Source organism: Octopus sinensis, linkage group LG15 (assembly GCF_006345805.1).
Source record: "Octopus sinensis linkage group LG15, ASM634580v1, whole genome shotgun sequence".
NCBI classification, from domain to species: domain Eukaryota; kingdom Metazoa; phylum Mollusca; class Cephalopoda; order Octopoda; family Octopodidae; genus Octopus; species Octopus sinensis.
The window spans coordinates 55,972,656-55,997,081 of NC_043011.1; the positions used below are offsets into that span (position 1 = coordinate 55,972,656).

The 24,426-nt window shown below is 35.6% G+C and overlaps 1 protein-coding gene across 5 annotated transcripts in view; it reads right to left on the reverse strand.

Annotated features, from left to right (window-relative positions):
- Nucleotides 1-510: 510 nt before the first annotated feature.
- LOC115219893 (high mobility group protein 20A) overlaps nt 511-24,426 on the reverse strand; it is a 35,730-nt gene continuing 11,814 nt past the window's right edge. For 2 of the 5 annotated variants that reach the window (XM_029790197.2, XM_029790200.2), the window contains 10 exons: nt 23,862-23,917; nt 19,400-19,455; nt 18,172-18,381; nt 16,712-16,826; nt 13,983-14,029; nt 13,073-13,148; nt 12,702-12,917; nt 11,620-11,758; nt 1,978-2,004; nt 511-871 (listed from right to left, as the gene is read on the reverse strand). In XM_029790197.2, coding sequence (XP_029646057.1) covers nt 859-871; nt 1,978-2,004; nt 11,620-11,758; nt 12,702-12,917; nt 13,073-13,148; nt 13,983-14,029; nt 16,712-16,826; nt 18,172-18,381; nt 19,400-19,455; nt 23,862-23,917 — 955 coding nt within the window. In that variant the 3' untranslated portion in view covers nt 511-858. The remainder of the gene's footprint in view (nt 872-1,977; nt 2,005-11,619; nt 11,759-12,701; nt 12,918-13,072; nt 13,149-13,982; nt 14,030-16,711; nt 16,827-18,171; nt 18,382-19,399; nt 19,456-23,861; nt 23,918-24,426) is intronic. The other 3 variants (XM_029790198.2, XM_029790201.2, XM_029790199.2) reach the window with 2 other exon arrangements.

The following is a 24,426-nucleotide window of genomic DNA, read 5'->3' on the forward strand; positions in this document are numbered from 1 at the left end:
TCTGAGCAAGGATTTTCTTCTTTTGGAAACTTAAAAATAAATAAAAAGAGCCCACCCTGAGATTGTTTTTAAACCTATACTCGTTTAAAAAAATGACAAATGATAATAAAAGATTCTACTTCAAGAAACCAAAAACAAAACAAAGACTGTTTGATGTTTATGTTGCAAAATTTTTAATTTTGAAGCAAAGTTTAATTTCTTTGTAGAGGATTTATATTATACATACATATATGTATGTATGTAGGTATACATATGTATGTGTGTATGATTGTGTACACACAAACACACACATATATATATAGCATTGAATGCCTACATCATACAAGCATTTATTTGTATATGTATAGATGTAAGCATTTATATCTACATGTGTGTGTGTTTGTGTATAGTAAATTATGAGAAGTTCCAAATTATTCTCATGAAAGAGATGGACTATAATACAATGATGTTGTTACGTTTAAAACAAATCAGAAAGTCCACAGGAAGATCTTACAGTTTACAAATGTGTTGAGTTATACAAAACAGCTGGAATTGGTGTCAGATGACAAAGTGACTTTGTCATTAAGCAAAGGACAAAAAAAAAAAAAAAACTGGAAAGCAGTCAGAGGCCATCGTCTCAGGCTTACTTTCTGAAAAATTCATTTTTCACGTACAATTTGTTTTATGAGTCACTTGAAAATAACAATGAAAAAGTTGGAGAATTGCTGGTGAATGTATGTTAGATGTGTCACTGAGGATTGGAGGAAACGGAGAGTCTTTGAGCGCTTCGTTCCAGTAGCTGTGTAAGATTCCAGTTCAGGCTGACGAACAGAGGAAGTGTCTTGACCAACACGGGTTGACGTTTCTAACCACCTGATATCATAATTTATCTCTGAAAATATAATAATTAATATTTCTAAATAGTCAAAAATATAAAATAATTCCATAACAATAAAAAAAAATCTGTAATTACAAAAAAATATGAATGCTGAAACTGAATAAAAGAAAATTAAAGAACATCTCAAGAATAAAAAAAAAGAAAAAAAAAAGGATTTTCACCATTTGTCATTTGAATAGCTTGAGGATCCCTCCACTTGTGGGTTACCAACCTGCCCCTAATTGCCCAGGTTAAAGTGGTTCCATTTAATTAAAAATGTGACATATCTTGCTGAACCACCCTAATCATTTCATTAGTGGTTTCGATATGAAAATTCCATCAGAACTTTCCATTATGTTTCAGGTTCAAGCATCACCTTATATCATTATGTAAAAAAAAAGATACTTTACAAAACTTATTCAAATTCTTAATTATTGTCAAATTAACTGAAATACATAAGTACGTTGATTCGTTAGAATTATGATCATTTAAGGGTTAAGCAATATGATTAAGCTCAATATTATAGAATTGCTATATTAAGCTTGATAGATTACAGATTAGATAACTGCGCTGAAAAGCCTTTAACATGTAGATTATTGTGTTGCTATTATTTCGGAATCAGAACTGACACCAACCTCAACCATCTACTTTGCTACACCTTCAAGAAGCATAGAAACAAACACAAACAAAACCAAGCAATAAAAACAACAAAGGACAAACTGAAGGTTTCTACAATTGAAGCCATTTCATTAAAACAATTTCAAATTAGAAACAGAAATCAAGAGGAACAAAAATGAAAAAGAAAAAAAAACAAATTAAATTGAAGCCAAATTTAGTATAAAGTTAATTAAACAAAACTTGCATTCCTTGGCTAGTTGGCGTGAATGGAAGAAGAACAACACTAACAGTTTCTGCTGGTCATAAATAGTTAGCAAAGCCGAGACTCATTGATATTTTGGTTATCATCAGCAAAAAAAAATACAGTCAGAATTTCATTCAAAACACAAATTAGGAAGAAATTAAAAATGTTTTTATTTGCAACAGATTTTTTTTCTCAAACATAGAACGTTATTTAAACATGGGGTTTGAATGATTCTGAAGTTTAAAGATCCATAACTTACCTTGTATAACAAATGAAGTCTTGAAATCTGAATAATGGATAGGGTTCAACAATTGAGAACAGTTGCAGAAAAAAAAATAGTGAAAATAAAAATGTAACTGAAGGTTATGATTATCTTGTAATATGGATATGACAAATGAACGCAGAAGAAACTGTATGGTCAGATTATTAGAAATACTCCTAAAAGAAGGAAAATGAGTATTAATTTGAATCATGAAACAGAACCGAAAACCAGTCATTTGGCCCAACACAAAATCAAATAAAATCATTGATTGAAAATCAGAACAGAAAAAACCCCCAAGAAACAAACAAAAAGAAAGCTGTGCACATGGAGCATGCTGCCCTTCAAGTGAGATCTGTTTTTGATATTTGACTGGACATCAATGATAACAGAATCCAGTTTTGAGTGCAAGCAAGACACACTCGAAATTGGGGAAAAAAAGTAAAAAATTAATAAATGAAGAATGCCAGAGCAAACAAGTGAGACCATTGGGGGAAAAGCAACGGTATCTTTAAATCCTTAAAACTGTTTTAGCCCGAAGGCCGCGGCCATGCTGGGGCACCACAAAAAAAAAAAAAAACAAACATTAAATGACTGGAACAACAACAACAAAAATACTGTTAAGATGAATGCAGGACGGCAGCGGATTAGAGAGAAGATATGACTTCATTCTGTTAGTAAACAAATGACTTCCACAATTAATGAGTTGGGATACATCAATAAAAACAAAAAAGAAGAAGAAGCAAAAAGTGTGTGGGAAGTGGCAGTGATTCTAAGTCATCTGAAATAAAGCATCATTGTTCATGCTGAACACAGAATATCTTTATTGGTCTTTGATGCATTTTTTTTTTTTACGAAAACTGAAGTCAAAAGCTTCACAGATCAAACATGCATCATTCTGTTATAGAAAATAGCATATGAGCTACAAAATAGATAAATAAAATAAACAAAAAGCCAACAAATTGAATGGGAAAAAAAACTACAAATCAGAAAACCAAAGAACTCAAGACTTCTTCAATATTGAAATAATTAAAAAAAGAGAGATCTGCTCCATCAAGATGCTTACAAGCCATTTATTGATAAAATTTGGCACAAGGCCACCAATTTCAGAGAAAAAGGAAAAGGCAATTATATTGACCCCTGTACTTGACAGGTGCCTATTTTATCAGCCCCAAATTGATGAAAGGTAAAGTCGACCCCAGTGGCATTTGAATTCAAAACAAAGTCGGATGTTGCTAAGCATTTTGTAAGGGGCAGTTAGGAAAATTTTGCCTGTTTTCTGCCATAATAATAATAATGGTTTCAAATTTTGGGGCAAGGCCAGCAATTCTGGGGGGGGGGGTAAGTTGAGGATATCAACCCCAGTATTTAACTGGTATTTATTCTAAAGACAGACAAAATGCAGCTAAGTATTTTGTTCAGTTGTACTTAACAATTCTGCCAGCTTGCTGCCTTAAGAATAACAATTCTGCCAGCTATAGGCACGTGGCCAGTAATTTGGAGGGGAGGGGCAAGTCGATTACATCAACCCCAGGACTTGACTGTTACTTATTCTATTGAGCCCGAAAGGGTGGAGAGCAAAAGTTGACCTTGGCAGAATTTGAACTCAGAATGTAAAGACACGCTGAATGCCATTAGTGGTCTTGCCAGTTCGCAGCCTTGAGGAGAATAATAATGATAATGGTTTTGAATTATGGCACTGGGCCAGCAGTTTTTGAGGGGAGGGGAAGTCAATTACATCAACTTGTATGTATTTGATCAACTCTGAAAGAATGAAAGGCAGAGTTAACCATCGTAGAATTTGAACACAGAACATAAAGGCAGTTGAAATGTCACTAAGCATTTTGTCTGGCAATGCTAACAGTTCTGCCAGCTTGCCACCTTAATAATAATCCTTTCTACTAACAGCACAAGGTCTGAAATTTTGTGGGAAGGGCACTAGTCGATTACATTGACCCCAATATCAGGCAGTGGCTCTCATGGCTGCTGATCTTAACTGATGGGAAGTGTTATCATGTACATTGTTTTGTCTTGGTGCAAAAGATGGGCTACAGCAAATATTCCACTCAATACTACAGATTTGCTTGACCATGTTCCTTCAGTTGTTTGACCGTAACTAGCTGACCATGTCCCTTAGTGGCTGACGATATGTGCATCTCTGATTGTGAACAGAAGTAGTTGGGGAGCATGATAGCTATGTGTTGAGAGGGATTCTTTGGGGTTTGAATAGTTCACCTTTGGAAACATGGGTGTTTCATTCAACATCCTTAAACAACTCTTATCAGACAGGTAACCATGATGTGTATATTGGGCTTCATATATTTGTACTCCAGTGTCACTTGGGTGGCATGCACTGATCTCTGATTCAATAATAATAATAATGATAATGGTTTCAAATTCTGGCACAAGGCCAGTAATCTTGGGGCAGGGAGTATGTTGATTACATCGACCCCAGTGCTTAGCTGGTATGTTTTTTTATTGACCCCAAAAGGATGAAAGGAAAGTCAACCTCAGTGGCATTTGAACTCAGAATGGAAAGAGCCAAAAGAGATGCCATAAGGCATTGTTGCCTAGTGTGTCAATGATTCTGCCAGGTTGCTGCCTTAATAATAATAATCATAACAACAACAGCACAACACTGACCAAGTAAATATTTTCATAAAGCAATGATTAAAATTTTTTATCAATCATCATCATTTAACGTCCGCTTTCCATGCTAGCATGGGTTAGACTATTTTGACTGAGGGCTGGCGAACCAGATGGCTGCACCAGTCTCCAATCTTGATTTGGCAGAGTTTCTACAGCTGGATGCCCTTCCTAACGCCAACCACTCCAAGAGTGTAGTGGGTGCTTTTTACGTGCCACTGGCACGGAAGCCAGTTGGCTACTCTGGCAACGATCATGCTCGGATGGTGCTCTTGGCACCCTACTAGCACAGGCACAAGTGCCAGTAAGGCGACACCGGTAACGATCACGCTCGAGCGTCGCCCATTTTTGTTAATGCGTAAAATACTTCAAATTTCATAGTTTATACAGAATATCATGAAGGGTGGTCACTGATTAAATAAAAGCATCTAGAATTAAATACCGAGAAGTGTGGACATTCCAGATTTTGCTTTCTCCCCACACCCTACTCATCCAAAGTAAAATGATTCCACCATATAATGGTTATAAAGCTGGTGTCTAAGATCTATATGCTTAGACACCATTAAAAATCCAAAGATATACTTGATAGAGTTCTTCACTTAGTGAGGAAATGAAGCATCTCATTAACTTTCCCCATAAATTATAAGAAAAGATGAAATTCAACAGCATCATTGATGAAGTCTAGACCTAAAATAGTTCCTTAGTATCAGCTTGTCATCAAGTATTCAAGTTTCTTCTCTGATAGAGCATTTATTAGAAGAAAGGTCAACAAAGTTTGATAAAAGTCCTTCACAAGTAAGCAGGGTAAACAATGTAGAAATTATTCCTGTCCCAATTCAAAGTTGAAATTTAAGCATGGGTTGGACGGTTTGACTGTGGGCTAAGGCCAAAAATCTATTAATTCTAAATCTTTGCTGCAGGAACCTGCTCTGCCCCTCCCTCTCTCATAGTAATCCCCTCATCCCTAGCATGGAGCTGACCCACCCACCTCCCAATGAGCTCACAGTACTGTGAACTGTATGGTGACTTCAATAGTGGCACAAAAAAAAAAAACATCTAGTCTACACTGTGAAGTGGTCGGCATAAGGAAGGACATCCAGCCCTAGAAACCACATCAGACATTGGAGCTTGGTGCAAGTCCTTGGACATGTCAGATCCTGTCAAATCATGCAACCCACACCAGAATAGAAGATGGACATTAAATGATAAGAAAAGGAAAATACAACATTAATTAATGTTTTTGAAAATTAGCACAAAGACCATGATTTTAATGGAGAAGAACAGGAAGTTATAATATTCATGCCTTTCCTAAAGACATTAGCAGTGCTACTGAAGTGAAATATACAAATATAATATTAACTGCATTTTTTTTCATTTAAAGGAATAAAAAAAAAAACTCATCTTACAATTAGCAAAAATCCACTTTTTTAAACTTTTGATTAGTAATGTATGTTTTTTTTTTCTATTTGTTAGGCTTTAACCCTTCATTACCAACCCGGCTGAAACCGCCTCTGGCTCTAAGTACAAATGTCTTGTTTTCATAAGTTTTGAATTAAAATCTTCCACCAAACCTTAGCCACAATTTATGTTCCTAACACAAGCTGAATGATAACTAAGTTATTTTACTAAATTCTTTGTTATATTTAAATTAATTGAACGAAACACAAAGCATCTCAAAATAAATACAGTAACGAAAGAGTTAAACAAATTCTAATATTTCAATATTTTTAGATGGAATGTCTTCCAATGGTAAGGATTATGAAACTTCATCCCAAATTCTTATATAATTGCAATTCTGATTGATTTATTCCATGACAAACATTGTGATTATCAATAGCTAAAGCAGGCTTGCCAAAAAAATGAGATTGCCAGTGTGGATCATTAGCTCTGATACATTTGAAGCAACAAATGTAGAGCTAAAACAACAAATCCAGTGGAATTAATATTTACTGAGAGCAACACTCATTGTACAGTTATAAGATTAGTTCATATGACCGACACATTCAATAATTAAAGTAGTTTTGAAAAAGAAAACCAACAACAGTTAATAAATTCAGTGAATAAAAAAACAAACAAGACATTGATTCTATTTTATTTTGAAGAAAAAAATAATTTTTAAAATAATTTTTGTCCATTTTAATATAGGTTGGGTGACTTTATAAGTTTAGATATTTGTATTTTGACTAATGAAAATGGGAAGCGACACATGTCTGACAGCTGGATAGACGTGAAGGAAGATGTGTGCCAGGTATAGACTGAAAAATACTATGGCAAATATTTTAGCCATTTCAATCAGCCACCACTGTGAATCACCAGAGCAGGATACAAGTGTAGCGGAGTTGGAAAAAGAGAAGAGTACAAGAAAAATACTTTGCAATATCGAAATCGATCAAAAATCAATGGAAATTGTAGTTGTGATACCAGTGCCGGCGGCACGTAAAAGAACCATCCAAACGTGGCCGTTGCCAGCACCGCCTCGACTGGCCTCCGTGCCAGTGGCATGTAAAAACCACCAACTGATTGTGGCCATCACCAGCCTTACCTGGTACCTGTGCCGGTGGCACGTAAAATATCACCCACTACACTCATAGAGTGGTTGGCATTAGGAAGGGCATCCAGCTGTAGAAACACTGCCAGATCAGACTGGAGCCTGGTGCAGCCTTGTGGCTTCTCAGACCCCGGTCGAACCGTCCAACCCATGCTAGCATGGAAAACGGACGTTAAACGATGATGATTTATGTCACTTAAGAGCCCAAGTTCAAATCCAGCTGGTATCAATAAAATATGAACTAGTCATGTGCTAAGTTTGATTCAATTAATACTATCCTTCCCCTTTAATATGGACCAATGTGAGAAAGCAACAGGGTAGATTAGGTGAAATTTTGGCTGAGAGTTAACATGTAGAAAAAAAACTTACTTAAAATGTGTACATACAGCAGAATATTTTACAAGAGAACTAGTAACTAAGGTAATGGTTTAGTGAACACAGGGTGTCAAACTTTGAAGAGGCTTATAAAAGGTTTTAAGAGAAATAGATAACCATTTAAAATTATGTGGTTATTTAAAAACACTTAAATATATACAAACTTTAATTTGTCAGCATAGCAAACAATAATGAAATTTGTCACTTGAACAGTGCAACATTAGCTCAATTAGTAATATGATTCCACTCGTGTCAGTAACTAAGGGAGACAACTTCAGACATGTTTTGATGCTATTAAACCTCTCCAGCAAAGATCTAACTTCACCTCACTGAAATAGTGAACTGAGAATCACCAAGTCAATGTACAATAATGCACAGGAGTAGACATGAAAATTAAGAGATTTTTAATAAATGTATCACTGCAGTTAATTACTCAGAGAGGCCAACCTAAGCAAAAACAATAGTCAAGCTCGTGTTAACATATGTAATGCAGGGAGCAAGAAAATTTTATTAATTTTGTTTGGAAATGCTCAGGAATTAGAAAGCATGAGAAAGATGCTACAAAATGTCAGTTTTAAAGAATTTAAATTCAATTAGTCTGTTTATTGTAGTACAATGAGTTGTTTAATAGTTAATGGTGATTAAAATGCAGGCAACATTAAACATAAAAATAGCAGTTTATATTAGTATATATCCATCGCCATTCAAAAATAAGGGCATACAAAAATAAAATTAACCCTGCCAAATTTTTAATAATTTAATCTTTCTGAGAAAATTAATACAAATTTCAAAAAGAGTATAATTGCAAGTGGAAATTATTTGACCTTATTAGAAAATCTATTTGATATATAACAATGCCAAGACCATCATTATTGATAAAATACATTGAACAATTTTGTCAAATCTACAAGAAATTTTACTAGAATCATTTAACAAAGAACACAAATGCAGCGTGGAAGGTGTTTATAAGCCATTTAAGAAACACACAAAAACCGTTAGATTCACTTCAACATTTAAATTTAATTTTCCAAAATATTTTCGTCACTTTGAGACCGCGACCTGTTCACTGACAAAACTTCAGTGAACAGGTCGCGGTCTCAAAGCGATGAAAATATTTTGACAAATTAAATTTAAATGTTGAAGTGAATCTAACAGTTTTTGTGTGTTTCTTAAATGGCTTATAAACACCTTCCATGCTGCAACTGTTTTCGTTCCAGCACACGATCTCAGATCAAGTCACTTGCTATGCAAGTACATTTCTGTAACATTTAACAAAGAAAAGAGGTATAATAACAGTAAAACAAAACTGTACTCTTTCCTATCTCTTTTACACTTTTTAGTAACTCTTGATTAATTCTATAATCTTTTATTATAATAACTGGGCAAGTCTCTCACAGGAGTAAGACAATCCTTCTGACGGATGGGTAAATACATAATTTCATTCTCTCATACATGACAAGAGAAACAATTTCTAGTAAAGTTTACAGCACCACAACCTCTTAACATTGCTTCAGATGATATTTAGCTCTTCATAACATTTCAAAAACGCTAGATGTAAAGGAAAGCCAAAGAAATACTAAAGCAGCCCAGAATATGGAATTAATATTTTCTGTAACCCAGACAATGGAATCAGAGCTGGAAATGGTTAAAGTAAGAGAATAAGTAAATCAGGAAGGAGAAAGGAAGAAAGAAGTTTAAAGAGCAGTTACTATGACATGAGCAGAGGTTTGATCAGTTATGGATGTGTTGGAGCCTAAACAACAATCAACTGTTTAGCATTCAGATTACTGACAAATGTTTTGCTTATTTATTCACATGTAAAAAAAAAAATAATTAATTATGTATTATTTTGTGGCTTAGAGATTTCAAAAATGTGACAGTTTATTTTTAGAATGACATTGTATGGTAGGTGTGAGGAGCTGGATCTAGTCAGTTTGAACATAAAGCAAGTAGAATATTTGGGTTGGATATGGCTGGATTAAAAGCTAATGGATTAAGGGTTTGTTTTTTTTCCTCTCTCTCTCTTGTGAAAAACAAACTTTATTAACCATGTAATTAGGAAAGTGATGCAACTTGGAAATGAAACAGGGTTACTGAAAACAGAAAAATCAGCAAAGTCTAGGTAGAAATAAATAAAGTACAGCTCATTGGATGAGATGACATGTGAAGAGACAGAGCATAAGGAAACCGAGAGTTGGTCTGGACATGAGATGTGAATGGACAACAAGTGTTGACTGAAAACCCACCCTGTACTAACTGTTGTATGTAGCTGTGGCACAGAGAAATGGACCAAGAAATGAGAAAAAAAAAAGGGTAAAGTCAGATGTCAGGAAGTTCAGGAGTTCAAATATAGGACAGCAAAAATCAAGATGGTGTGATGCTGTATGGGACACGTGAAACCCATACCAGCATGACAAAAAAAGGCATCAAAACGATAATAATGATTGATATCAGTAAGGATTATCCACAATGTTCACATTTGTTCCAATATCTGAGATACTGGAAAACCTCTCCAATCAACAAAATCTGACACATTCAGAAACAGGAGAAAAAAAAAGTTGCTTGAATAAGCAAACCCCTTCTTTGCTACCACTTTTGATTTGATAAGAGCCAATGAAGGCACCTGAACCTGCTGGAAATAACAGCCAAATATCCCACTACCTTGTAAAAGGAAATAAACACTGAGTTATGTACTCACACACATATATATATATCACCGTGACCGACCAGGCTATCAGATGTTGCTACACATCGCTGGTCACAATGCACTTTGCATTGTTTTAGCCTTTAAATGATGCTACCTCGCTGGCTAAGCGAGCAGGTAAACAGAAGAGAGAGTGAGAGAAAATTGTGGCGAAAGAGTAGAGCAGGGGTCGCCACCACCCCCTGCCGGAGCCTCATGGAGCTTTTAAGTGTTTTCGCTCAATAAACACTCACAACGCTCGGTCTGTGAATCGAAACTGCGATCCTACGACCACGAGTCCGCTGCCCTAACCACTGGGCCATTGCGTCTCCACACACACACACACATATGTATGTATATGTATATATATATATATGTATATGTATATATATATATATATATATATATATAAAGGATAGGAATATATGAAAAGTTGTTTAATAAATATAGATTATTGTTCAGACCAGATCAAGTAGCCGTGTTATCAGAGTATAAACTTCCCAGATATCAACCTTTATATATGAAGTACTACCATGGACTTTAGTTTCCCTATTGTGTGTCTTGCTTTTCTGCTTATTATTTATTTATGTTCACGTCTCTGTAACTAATTCACAAATGCTTTGATGACATTAATAACTGCCACTATATATCACATGTACAAAATGTTCTATGCCTGCATAAAAGATGGGATGGTCACAAATGGACAAATGGAATGCTTTTCATCACAAGTCTGCTCTCTCAGAACAGATACAGACAAACGTTTTTTGAAAAATTGTTTCTGACATCATTACAATAATGTACACTTTTCTAAACTTTCAGACTCCATTGATCTTACTTTCTCTTAATCATCCCCCACCCTGCAACAGATAATTTTTCACTAATATAAATCCTGTACCAATTCCTCAGAACCACTCAATGAACCTGAAATCACCTTCCTAACTGGCTAATACTATTATTCCACGATCCTTATCTAAGTTCAGCCAGCCAAGTTGAAACATAAGAAAGATCAGAAAAATACCAAATTCATAAAACCAGAGTTTCAAAAATACCAACACAAGGACAAACTTCTAAGACAACTCTCCCCTCTCACACATTCTCAAAAAATTAAGAGAATTTTAATTATGAAACAGTCTTTATCACAATCACCTGTTTCAAGATTACAATGGAATTAAGCTAATACGTGTTGGAGATTATTCCATGCCATTTATCAAGCTTGGATGTTTCTGTACAGCTTCTCTGTGTTAGTCTTATTTTCTGTCAAAAGTCTCTTTACTTTCACCTTAACCAATATCTCTTCAGTATCACACATCAAGCTTCCCCTTTCTTTATTCGATTTCATTATGTTTCTAATTAGTTGACATAAATTTGGTTTTCTAAATGCGAAACTCACCCGTCAACATTTAGTCTTCCAACAATTTCCCTTACTGTAACAATGAGGCTTTCATTTTCTTGAGGAGCTTCCAGAATGATGCAATGCAATTTCGCCATATAAGAATCAATAGTTTCTAGTGTGGGTACTTCGTTGGTTCCTGGAAACAACAACAGAAGAACATTGACAAAATATAAAAAATAGTCAAAAAGTTTGCATCAAATTGCATGAAATAATATAAATTGTATTTCGTTTTTGGATTTGGTTTGCAAGATTCTTTATATGAGTTCGTGTGTTGAAGCATATTCTGTTGTGTCTGGGGAGAGTCATTTTCTTTTTGTGTCTTATTATTTAACACACTCACCGGTAAAATTTCCACTTTTTTCTTATTTTTATTGTCTTAAAATTTTCGAGAGTCAAAATTATTGAAAAGGTTGCAAGACGCAACGAAAATTTTAGGACAATAAAAATATGAAAAAAAAGTGGAAATTTTACAGGTGAGTGTGTTACATTACAAGGCACAAAAAGAAAATGACTCTCCCCAGACACAACAGAATATAAATTGTGTTGTTTATCAAAAACAATTCTAAGTTAAAATAATACATATTAAGAAAGGAGGGGGAATGATAAAGTAGTAAGAAGGGAGGTAACCAAAAACTGACAATTTTCTATTTTGATGGTTTAGTGAGAGAGAAGAGGATTAGCTCACAGAGCAGAGAGTAAAGGCAAAGACATGCAACGGAATTGACTCAATGAAAGGTATTGAAAGGGATGGTGGTGTTGAAGGGGATGATGGATTAAATCTACCATCCAAAAACAACAACTGTCCCTTCGACGGACTGCCACACAATTTTCTTCTCCTAAATTTCAGTTTCAAGCTTTTGATCAAGCTTATGGGAGATCAAACCTGAATCTAGGCAATGATGAAGTAAGAATATTTTTACTTATAAAGTATTTAATTTGAAATAAGATTGATTAAAGTTAGGCTTTACATATAACACAGTTTAACAACAATACTGCCACCCTGACCATCAGGTTTTTGTATTAAGGTATTTACTTTAAAACAAGAAAAATCAATAAAAAGAAATTTAACAGAATTTTACCTGGCAATCGCACATTTGCAAAGTTAGTTGTCAAAATTGTACGAAGTGTATTTAAGTGACACTGGAGAGCCATATTGTGGTTTCTTTGTTGTACAGCTTCCAATTCAAGTTTCTCTATAGCATGTTTCATGTTTTCGATATGTTTACTTAGAATAGCATTTTGTTCTTCTAGTTCGGTGGTCTGCTTCCGTAGCTGCCGTAATTCTTGTTCACGTGCTGAAAACAAAAGGTAAAACCCAAGGAAATTAATTTCAAAATAAAACTTAAAACCAAATTTGAAGTAATTCGATGTTTGTATATTTTCTTTAACATCAAAATGGAACAATGTTGACGATCTTTTAAGAATTCATGAAATAATTTTAAATAATTACTTTTATTATGATCCAGAAATTCTTCAGTAAAAATAGGAATATCAAACGTTCCATAATCCTCTTCATCCTTTTCAGGCTGTAATGGATAAAGATTAAAGATTAACATGAAGTCTTCCAATAATAAATATATAACCTTTAGCTGTTCAGTAAATGCCTATTATAAATTCCAGATGCACGGCAACTGATAAACTACAAGACTTTTTACTCTTATCAGCAGATATTTTGTTTCTTGTTCTGTGCTCCAGAAAATATAATAATTCTATTTAATCAATGTTTACTTCAACGAAAACTAAGTGCATCTTCTTTCCACCCCCCACCCCTGCGAAAGTGCTAGACATTGGTAACTAGCAGTAAAATAGGTCATTTCATAGAAATCGCTCAAGTCACAATCACATCTATTTCACAGACTACAACATTCCAGAGCATTCACATCCTTTTTGTTTTGCTTAATTCTCTCTCATGCTTCATATGAATAAATTCAATACTTTTGCATTTTTTGATGTTGAATCACAAGAAAAAGTGACACGGCCAGAATTAATGTAGAGTTTTGGCCTTACAAAGTTGATATTGAAAGGAATCTACTGCCAAAACACACACAAACTCAGCTTGGATTAAAAGCTAAGCAATATAAATACTTCCATGGGTTAAGGTGGTGAGCTGGCAGAACCGTTAGCACGCCAGGCGAAATGTGTAGCCGTATTTCGTCTGCCGTTACATTCTGAGTTCAAATTCTGCTGAGGTCGACTTTGCCTTTCATCCTTTCGGAGTCAATAAATTAAGTACCAGTTACGCACTGGGGTCGATGCAATTGACTTAATCCCTTTGTCTGTCCTTGTTTGTCCCTTCTATGTTTAGCCCCTTGTGGGTAATAAAGAAACAAATATAAATACTTCCATGAAATTGTATTTACCTGTAGAGCAGAACCATTTTGACCATCATAATCTTCTCTTATATCACCTGGAAAAGAAATATTATTTTTATTTTTGTATATTCTCATGTGTTGAGAAGAAACAATGACAGTAACGGTATTTTTACCTATGCCGGGGACATCACAACAGAAACCTGGTCTTGGATTTAATTTGTCAAGTTAGCTGTATACAAAATGTAAAAAGTACCCATGCGGGTGACATATAAAAGGCACCCATGCCAGTGACATGTGAAAGACACCCACTACATTCTGTAAAGTGGTTGGTGCTAGGAAGGGCATCTAGCTGTAGAAATCAATCCAAAACTGTTTGGAACCAGGTGCAGCCCTCTGGTTTACCAACTTCGGTCAAACCATCTAACCCATGCCAGCATGGAAAACAAACATTAAATGATGATGATAATGAAGAGAAAGTAATTAAATAAGTAAAACCATCGAAATCGATCAAAAATCAATGGAAATTGTAGTTGTGATACCAGTGCCGGTGGCACGTAAAAGAACCATCTGAATGTGGCTGTTGCCAGTGCCGCCTCGACTGGCCTCCGTGCCGGTGGCATGTAAAAATCACCAACTGATCATGGCCGTTGCCAGCCTTGCCTGGCACGTAAAAAGCACCCACTACAGTCACAGAGTGGTTGGCGTTAGGAAGGGCATCCAGCTGTAGAAACACTGCCAGATCAGACTGGGCTAGTGCAGCTTCCTGGCTTCCCAGACTCAAGTCGAACCGTCCAACCCCTGCTAGCATGGAAAGCGGACGTAAAACAATGATGATGATGATTATTAAAGTGAAGTACTGTAAGAGGTATTGTGAAAAAAAAAATGAAAAAAAGAAAGAAAAAGGAACCATTCAAAATGTCTATATTTTTGTTGTTTTATAGATGAGAAGTGATTTTGATTAATGTCATTAAAGACAGCCATGCAGTAAATTAAAATGTCAAGTAATGTTTCTATGTGTAAAATGAAAAACGGATTTATGAACAGTTTAGAGCAATATGATGCAGAAAGACTTTTCAAATTGGAAACATCTGAAATATGTATTTGAGTCACAAATACCATCTGGTTATATATGTAATGGCACTCGCTTTTTTTGGAAATCAAAGACAAGAGCTTTTCTTAAAAATCTATCAAGGCTTATGAAACAACAATATTTTTATATGATGGAAATGTACATGTATTTGTAGGAAGCCTTCCATCTTTAATTCCTTAAAAGAAATGTCACCTTTTCTAACTTATTTTATTAATCTCTTCTGCTGAGCCACTAAATTACAGGGATATAAACATACCACACTGGTTGACAAATGGTGGTGGTAGTGGAGGGCAAATACAGACACACACACATATATATGATAGGTTTCTTTCAGTTCCCATCTACCAAATCAGCTCACAAAGCTTTGGTCAACCCGAGGCTATAGTAGAAGACATTTACCATTCAGTGAGACTGAACCCAGAACCATCTGGTTGGGAGGCAAACTTCTTACCGCACAGTTATGAAGAAAAAGTTTTTAATTTTAACTTGACATAATTATTTTTTAATCAATATTATTTCATCCAAGGAGTGTTTTTAACTATAAAATTATTGAATATTACATAAATTCCAGACCAACTCTTCTTCAAAGACTTAAGAATATCCATTATTATTTTAAATATTTTCAATTGTAGTTGTGATATCTGTGCTGGTGGCACATGAAAAGACCATCCGAATGTGGCCGATGCCAGCGCCGCCATTACTGGCTTCTGTGCCGGTGGCACGTAAAAAGCACCAACCGATCGTGGCTGTCGCCAGCTTCCCCTGGCACCTGTGCTGGTGGCACGTAAAAAGCACCCACTACACTCACGGAGTGGTTGGTGTTAGGAAGGGCATCCAGCTGTAGAAACACTGCCAGATCAGACTGGAGCTTGGTGCAGCCTCCTGGCTTCCCAGACCCTGGTCGAACCGTCCAACCCATGCTAGCATGGAAAGTGGGCGTTAAACGACGATGATGATGATGATTTTCAGAATATTTACATGAGATATAATAAAAAAATATATAGCAATTGCTGTATTATGGGCACATTGCTATTTGCATCAGTTTGTTTGGCTGATAAACAGCTTCCCTATTTTAAAGGTTACTGAAAGGTATCCAGCCGCAAATTGAAAGATGATGTAATGTACATCATCACCATTCTTTTGCGTCTGATTTTCCATGCTGGCATCAAGTTGGACAGGTTTCACAACATCTTCCCTATTTCTAAGGTTTGTTCATCATCTGAAAAACCACCAATCGTTGTTGTTGTTGTTGTGACAAGCTTGCTGGATAGCCTTCTCCATTTATTGCCAGCCACCTTACACTATGGCTGGCACATTTCATTTAATCTGCAAGGATTAAAGATTTTCCTTTATTCTGTATAAATCTTTAGTCTGTTACTGCTCACCTTTATTCAAGGTTACTCAGTCCACATCTTGTCTTTAAACCTGTGAAATCTAATCCTAGCTTTCCTAAAACCAAAAAATAATGTAAAAGAAACTACAAACAACTGTCTCTCATGTAATTAGCAAAACTGTTAATTTATGGTAATCAATCAATATATGGTTCAAGCCTCATTAGTATGCCTGTTTCATGTTTCTGTTTGCTTTGAATATATTTTTCTTACTAATTTAGGACTTGAATTTTTAACCAAACATTTTATTTTGTTCTTGGAAACAAATTTCTGGCAGGATAAATAAATTGCCTTACTTTTTAATTTTTTTTCCTTTTGGAGTTTAAATAATTTATATGCATCTGTCTTTTGGTAAGCTTCCATATCTCGTAAATATCGTTCTTTGTCCTTCTCTGCATCGTCAAGGTATCGCTGTAAAGAAAAGAAACCAATAAGCACAAGGAACTATGGAATTGGTATCGAGAGAAATATTCTGTTTTGGTACAATTTTCTTTCTTTACTGACACTGATAAAAGCATGCAAATGTGGTTAACAATAAAATGCAATAAAACAATATTAATATATATATTTCTTTATTGCCCACAAGGGGCTAAACATAGAGGGGACAAACAAGGACAGACAAACGGATTAAGTCAGTTACATCAACCCCAGTGCGTAACTGGTACTTTATTTATCGACCTCGAAAGGATGAAAGGTAAAGTCGACCTCGGCGGAATTTGAACTCAGAACGCAATGGCAGACGTAATACGAATATGCATTTCTGCCAGCTCGCCGCCTTTTAATATTAATATATATGATGATAAAGAGGTAACAATAAACCAATTTGACAGTTTTCTATTCACTAAGCACAACATTTGCTTTAAAACAAACTGGAGCATGAACAACCCACATTAAGAAAAAGAAGAGATAAAGGAAAAAATTAGAAGCATAAAACTATTGGTGGTTGAGTGTTCCAAAGATGTTGGGTGAAAATGGATTTAATTCAATCAGTCGACCATTACTGACATAGAACAAGATTCGTCATATTGTTAGTGATAAAAATAATACATTTAATTTCTAAATCTTTCGTTGGCATAACAGAATTGAATAATTAATAATAAATAAAAAAAACGGCTATCTATCTGCGGCTTTATATAGCTATGGTAAGACCTCACCTGGAATTTGCATCACCGGTCTGGAACCCCTATCTTGCCCAGGACATCAATCGTCTGGAAGCTGTTCAGCGACGTGCAACCAAAAGAATACCCTCCATCAGGCATTTGCTATATTCTGAACGCCTTACTTCCCTGGGCATGGACACATTGAAACTCCGACGTCTGGCAGCTGACTTGGCAGACATTCATAAAATTATTAACCATCTTACAAACAATAACTCTGAGCACCTTTTCAAACTCCACCTGTCTAACACCCGTGGACATGTTTACAAAGTCAGAAAAGCCCCCATGACTTTCGGAAACATTTTTTCACGCTAAGAGTTGCTGAAGCATGGAACAAACTGCCAGCATCAGTTGTTAGTTGTCAGAGCACTGCATCCTTCAAGACTTCCATGCTTCCTGAGATTCGCCAACACTACACCTGATTTTCTCCCCTCCATACACACACAAGCATGTATCTGACTCATACACTGTTCGCTTTCCAGACATTTCTACATTACTGCATATACTTTATACACACTTTTGGCAAGTTGTGGTGCACCTGAGCACTGTATACAATAATTTCATTATTATTATTATTATTATTTAATTAAATGGATTACCTGTTTTTCTCGTGGTGCCAGTTTAGACCATTCACCACCAAGCTGTCTGGTTATTTCAGAAAACGAGAGATTTGGATTCTCCTGGCGCAACTTTTCTCGTCGCTCATTCAAAAAACGTACATAACCAGTTAAGGGCTGCTTTGGAGCATTTTTATCTTTCATTGTTGCTTTCCTTTTTTTACCTTTAGTCCAACCAGGTTTCTTCTTCTGCCGAAATAAAAGCAAAATTAGCAAAGAACAAACTAACATGCTTAACGTGAATAATTTAGGAGAATTAAGGTTATCAATAACGATAATAATAGGATATCTAGATACGAGAGTAGCAAGTTAGCAGAAACAATGTACAGGACTGAATAGTTTATGCGATTTCGTTTCAACAGGTTGCTGGTGGTAAAGGATGTAGAGTTATGATGTTGCTTGGGCAAACACATGGTTCCAAGTTGAGTCCTTATTGTATTGCAACTTAGGGGTCTTGTGTTGGTTAACGGATGCCTCCTGAATGAAACTGAAAAGACTAAATGGAAACAACTCCATGGAAGCGCCATACGCACAGATACAGATGTGGTGGTATGCTTTTAATCCACAGGTATCAAAGGACTTCAAAATAGTAAATTATTTACCTCCAAATCAACATCAACTTCTATGTTTTGCCATGAATGTACATGTGAGACAAGTCAATATACAGATATCGGGGTCGGAGTTTGAAATATCTCTTAGCATAAACACTGTTTTTGTTTTCCATTTTACATCCAATATTTATGCTGGTGTAACTGAATGATTCTGCATATATGTTGTTTATTGATGTTCTTTGCATAAGGACAGGGATTAGATGAGCCTTTCCATTTACTAAGCGTTCTATCACAAAATGGAATTATATGTATTTTGTACTGAGATAGGTTCGGGTTCAACCACACACAATTTAATGCTTCACTTGAATAGACTATATCAGCAGTAACAGAGTGCTAAACCTTAACAGCTAACTCAAAGCTATATCTATAAAGGGTATTCGGGTATTCAACAAAGTTTATTTTCTGTAATGTTTTGTTCAACATATTCTTATCTATTTTTGTGTGTGTTGTTCTTAAAAACGTCGATATAGATATAAATCCAGTTTATAAGCAACCAATAAACTAAGTGTTCTACAGAAACATTGACTGTCAAACCGTAAATTATAGCACTGAGTTTTTATGTAAGAATCTAATCTATAGCATTATTAAAAAATTCTTACGTCATGAGAATCCTGCATGTCAGGTCCCAGTTGGCTCTCATCTTTCTGAAGCATGGCTATAAAATAGCAAATACAATATTTTAAATCAGTAACACCATATACTTATTAGAAGAGCACAGACTATATTTGAAACTATATTTAAAAGTGAAATGCTTTACAACTCTGCAGTTTATCTAATACATATATACACATAAATTAATATACATTTATATTATTCTGAATCATTAAATTATGGAAAGAAGTTTTTAAAACAGGATACTTAAAACTATCGTAATTCTTCTGAATGCTCTGGATGCTAAATCTACAGATCAAGTGTTCAAACCACATTGGTGAGACCATTTTCTAGTGGTACTCTCTGATTTGGTTAGAACATAATTGGGTTTTCAATGGCACTAGCTGTGAGCATTTGTTATATCTTCATAGCAGTCAGTTGAAATTCCAATAGGGTCAACTTGCTTTCTGTTCTTTAAGGGAAAAATTTAGGGACATGACTAGCAGCTACTCTTACTAAAAAATACTAGCTAGAAGAAAAAAAAAGTTTTAGAGTTACACAGCTCTCTCTCTATTTTATATATATATATATATATATATATATACACATATATATCCATCAATGGATGGATTTTTTCTCTTATGAGGTTTTTCACGCTAACTACTTGATAAATTCTTATAAAGATTTTATCCGATGTTTAAATATATATATGAATTCAATCTTAATTTTCAAACAAAACAAAAAGGTTAAAATAAATTATAGTTACTAAAATGTGATATCAAAACTTTAGAGCTTCACTGAATAAAAAGCAATTTTGCATCTTTTCTCTAATTCACAATTAGACTGATTATTCAAATTATTTTAAAATTTTATGCATGAAATAACAATTTTTTGGTACAATAATTCATCTACAATACCAGCAAAATTATTAGTTAGTATTAGCAACAAAGACAGTAGAGATGAGCAATATTTTATTTTTTAATATTTAACAGTCAGTAATGTGATGAGAGAACACATTAACTTACATGAACACTAATACACTCAATACTCAAATAGCCATATTTCTTAAAATAATCAAGAATTTGGAGGGCTGCTTTATATTTATTTAGAGGTATATTAAATTGATGTATTGGGAAAAACTGAAAGAAGTATAATATAAAAAAAATTAGATTATCATTCACATAAAGCAATTTCAGTTGAGATTCGAATTTAAAACTGAACACTTTTGCATTATGAGATTAATGGGTGATCTTGAGTAGATTATATGAAAAGGGCTGATATACCATCTAAGATGAAAACATCATCATCATCATCATCGTTTAACGTCCGTTTTCTGCGCTAGCACGGGTTGGATGGTTCGACCGGGGTCTGGGAAGCCAGGGGCTGCACCAGGCTCCAGTCTGATCTGGCAGTGTTTCTACAGCTGCCTCAGTGAAAATGTTGACTAATCATTGGTTATCTTCTTTAAGCCTGCTACGTGTATTCCCAGCTTTAGATTAGGTACACTGTGTCCTTACGTATTGTAAGGAGTAACTAAAGGATCGCTGAAAAATGTTGCCTTAGTAAGAATCTGTCCAATCCATGCCAACACAGAAAATCAGATGTAAAATGATGCTAGACAATATAAGACCTCCCTCATACAGAAGTATAGCTACCATTCAAGCCACATCCTATGGCCACCATCCAGCTGGCAACAGAGCTGTTTGAGTAGTCTCTTATTAATTCTGTAGACATAAGACAGCAATCTAAATTACTGATTTATATTCTTAACAGACTACAAGTGTTTGCTTAAAGCTATTAGCTGATATAACCTCACAACACACATGAAAAGTAAGTTATCAATTTGGCTTACTCTTTTCCAACATTATGACTGCTGCAAGTCCTTTTCTAACTAATGATAAGTAGGAGCTGAACAAAATCAATGTTGTAGTCAGTTTTTAAGATGTTCTTACATTATTGATCTTGCTATCAATGAAAACTTGAAAATAATTTTCATGGGACAAGTTGAATAATAACAATGCTTCTAAGAGTATCATCATCATTTAATGCCCGCTTTCCATGCTAGCATGGGTTGGATGGTTCGACTGGGGTCAGGGAAGCCAGGAGGCTGCACCAAGCTCCAGTCTGATCTGGCAGTGTTTCTACAGCTGGATGCCTTTCCTAACGCCAACCACTCTGTGAGTGTAGTGGGTGCTTTTTACTTGCCAGACGAGGCTGGCAATGGCCACGATTGGTTGGTGCTTTTTACGTGCCACTGGCACGGAGGCCAGTCGAGGCGGCGCTGGCAACGGCCACGTTCGGATGGTTCTTTTACGTATCACCGGCACTGGTATCACCAGAACTTTAATTGGAATTAGGTTAACTTCAAAATATTAGATAACATATAACAAAACCTAAACCAATTTGGAAGAACAGAATTACTGTCAGCATGAAAATGATACAGGAAATAAAAACATTGCAACCTTTATCACAGTAATTGCTTCAACACCACGTTTCTAGTGAAAACCCTACCAGCAATGAGTTTGCCTTGTTTCGGATGGTCCGTTTCAGTATTTATTAATTCTTCCATTCTTCTCGATGTTTTCTCCTTTGTGCTGCTTCCTCTCCCATTTCATCTTGTCACCTTCGCGATGCTCTCATTCTTAGATATTCTCTCCTCACTGCTGCTTGCTCTCCTGTTTCATCTTGGCGCTTTTGTGCTGCTCGCTCTCTCTCTCTCATCATCATCGTCGTCGTTTAACATCTGCTTTCCATGCTAGCATGGGTTGGACGACTTGACTGTGGGCTGGCGAACCAGATGGCTGCACCAGGCTCCAGCCTGATCTGGCAGAGTTTCTACAGTTGGATGCCCTTCCTAACGCCGGGTACTTTTACATGCCACCAGCACGGGGCCAGTCAGGTGGCACTGGCAACAGCCTCGCTTGAATCTTTTACACATGCCACCGGCTTGGTGCTCCTTTTAATTTTGACATCTTCGATCCTGTCTTCTTGCATCTTGCACTCACCTCTCTTGTCTCATTCTTGTGATTGATTTAATAACCTTAATGTATTATTTAATCTTCTTGTGTCCAGTTTTCCTTGAGTGAGACTGGCTGTTCTTCGCCATTGTCTCTCACTGGATAACCGTCGTCTTCCGTCTGATTCATTCTCTATAGCAGGTGGATGAGTATATTTAATACAACGGAACACAAAATCCAAAACAAATGAGAATATTTGTGTGTGTGTGTATGTTTGTTTATATTTCTATACGTAACCATACAAAGTCCATAATTTCACAAGATTACATTAACGGCATACAGACACACACAGAGACTTATTTTTTTACCCAGCAACGTCTACACGTTCTCTATCTCTGTCTGTTTGTCTCGCTCTCTTTACCGCCTGAAATGGAAAAAGATCTTGAAGACAAACTTCATCACCTTGGCAAAATTCTTCATTCATAAATATTTACAAACATCACTGTATCGGCAAGTATTTGTAAATATTTATAATTACCTTCCTTTTATATTTAGCTTTCTTTCAATAGACAATACTTTAATTCTATGACTTAAAACTTATTACTTATCTTATATTCTATTAACTTTGCAACTTTTTAAGCAGAAAATCTTCCCGAACAATTAAACATCCAGAGAGATACAGAAAAAATAATTTTGAGGTGCAAAAATCTTATTTACTTATATATTGTTTTGGCACTTACCATGCCGGTGACACGTAAAAAGCACCGTCCAAACGTGGCAGATGCCAGCACCGCCTGACTGGTGTCCGTGTCGGTGACACGTAAAAGCACCAACTGATCATGGTCATTTGCCAGCCTGCTTTGGCCCCTGTGCCGGTGGCACGTAAAAAACACCCACTACACTCACGGAGTGGTTGGCGTTAGGAAGGGCATCCAGCCATAGAAACACTGCCAAATCAGACTAGAGCCTGGTGCAGCCTCCATGGCTTCCAGACCCCGGTGGAACCATTCCACCCATGCTAGCGTGGAAAACGGATGTTAAATGAAGATGATGATTGTTATTAATGTTTACCAGAAAAAAAATCAGCATTTATAAAAATGAAAATGTTGAGAGAGAGAGAGAGTGAAAAAGAAAGTTTGTGAGAAAGAGAAAGAGAGAGAGAGTGTGTGTGTGTGTGCGTGTCTGTAGATAGATAGGGAGAGAGAGAGGCAGTGTTCATCAATAAAATGAAAAGGTTTTTGTTGAGAGAGAGATCGAGAGGCACTGTTTGATATCACCCCCACCCCCACCCCCCGGCCATCTCATTGTTATTACCATTTTGTCTCTTTTCTTTTTTTTACTCTTACTTACACTGCTACTTCCTTATTGCATGACTTTGGACAAACTCACAAACAAGCTCATTAATATGATAGATTATTTTTTAAAAAAAATATATTTGTTCAGTTCACTTTCTTGACTGCTGCCTTCCAATAAATAAACGGACAGGTATCATACGGAACAGAATTGCATTTACCTTGAGTTGTCAATTCCTGTCTACTTTCAGAATTGAATCCAGGTTCTGAATTATGTCTGGAAACAAGAGAATAAAGAAAAATTTATAATTTTTTTTTTTTAAAGAAAGCAATAATATTTTGACTTTGAAATAGAAACATTGGAAAAAAAAAAAGGCCACATGATACTCTAAATTAATTCATTGGTCCAACTCATCAAATTATATTTAAAAAAGCCCAGACGTCATCATGGTCATTTAGTGAAGCTCAAGCATTAAATTTCATCTCATGAGCTGAAACCTAAACATCATGGACAATAAGTTTATTCAACTCAATATAATTTCATTTATGATCCTATAAGGAAAGCTGCATAGTGAAAAGGGTTACATAGAACATGGTTTGTTGGGTATATTAATTGGGCAACTTGGAATCAAAAACAGGGATCAATGTGTAGAGAGGAGACAGTCATACAGAGTCAAACTAAGGTAAATGAACGCAGAGTCCATAGCAAAAGCTTTATAAACAATGTTAACAACATGACTCACGAAGAATAAATCAGGGGAGCATTTTGCACACTAAATTCAAATA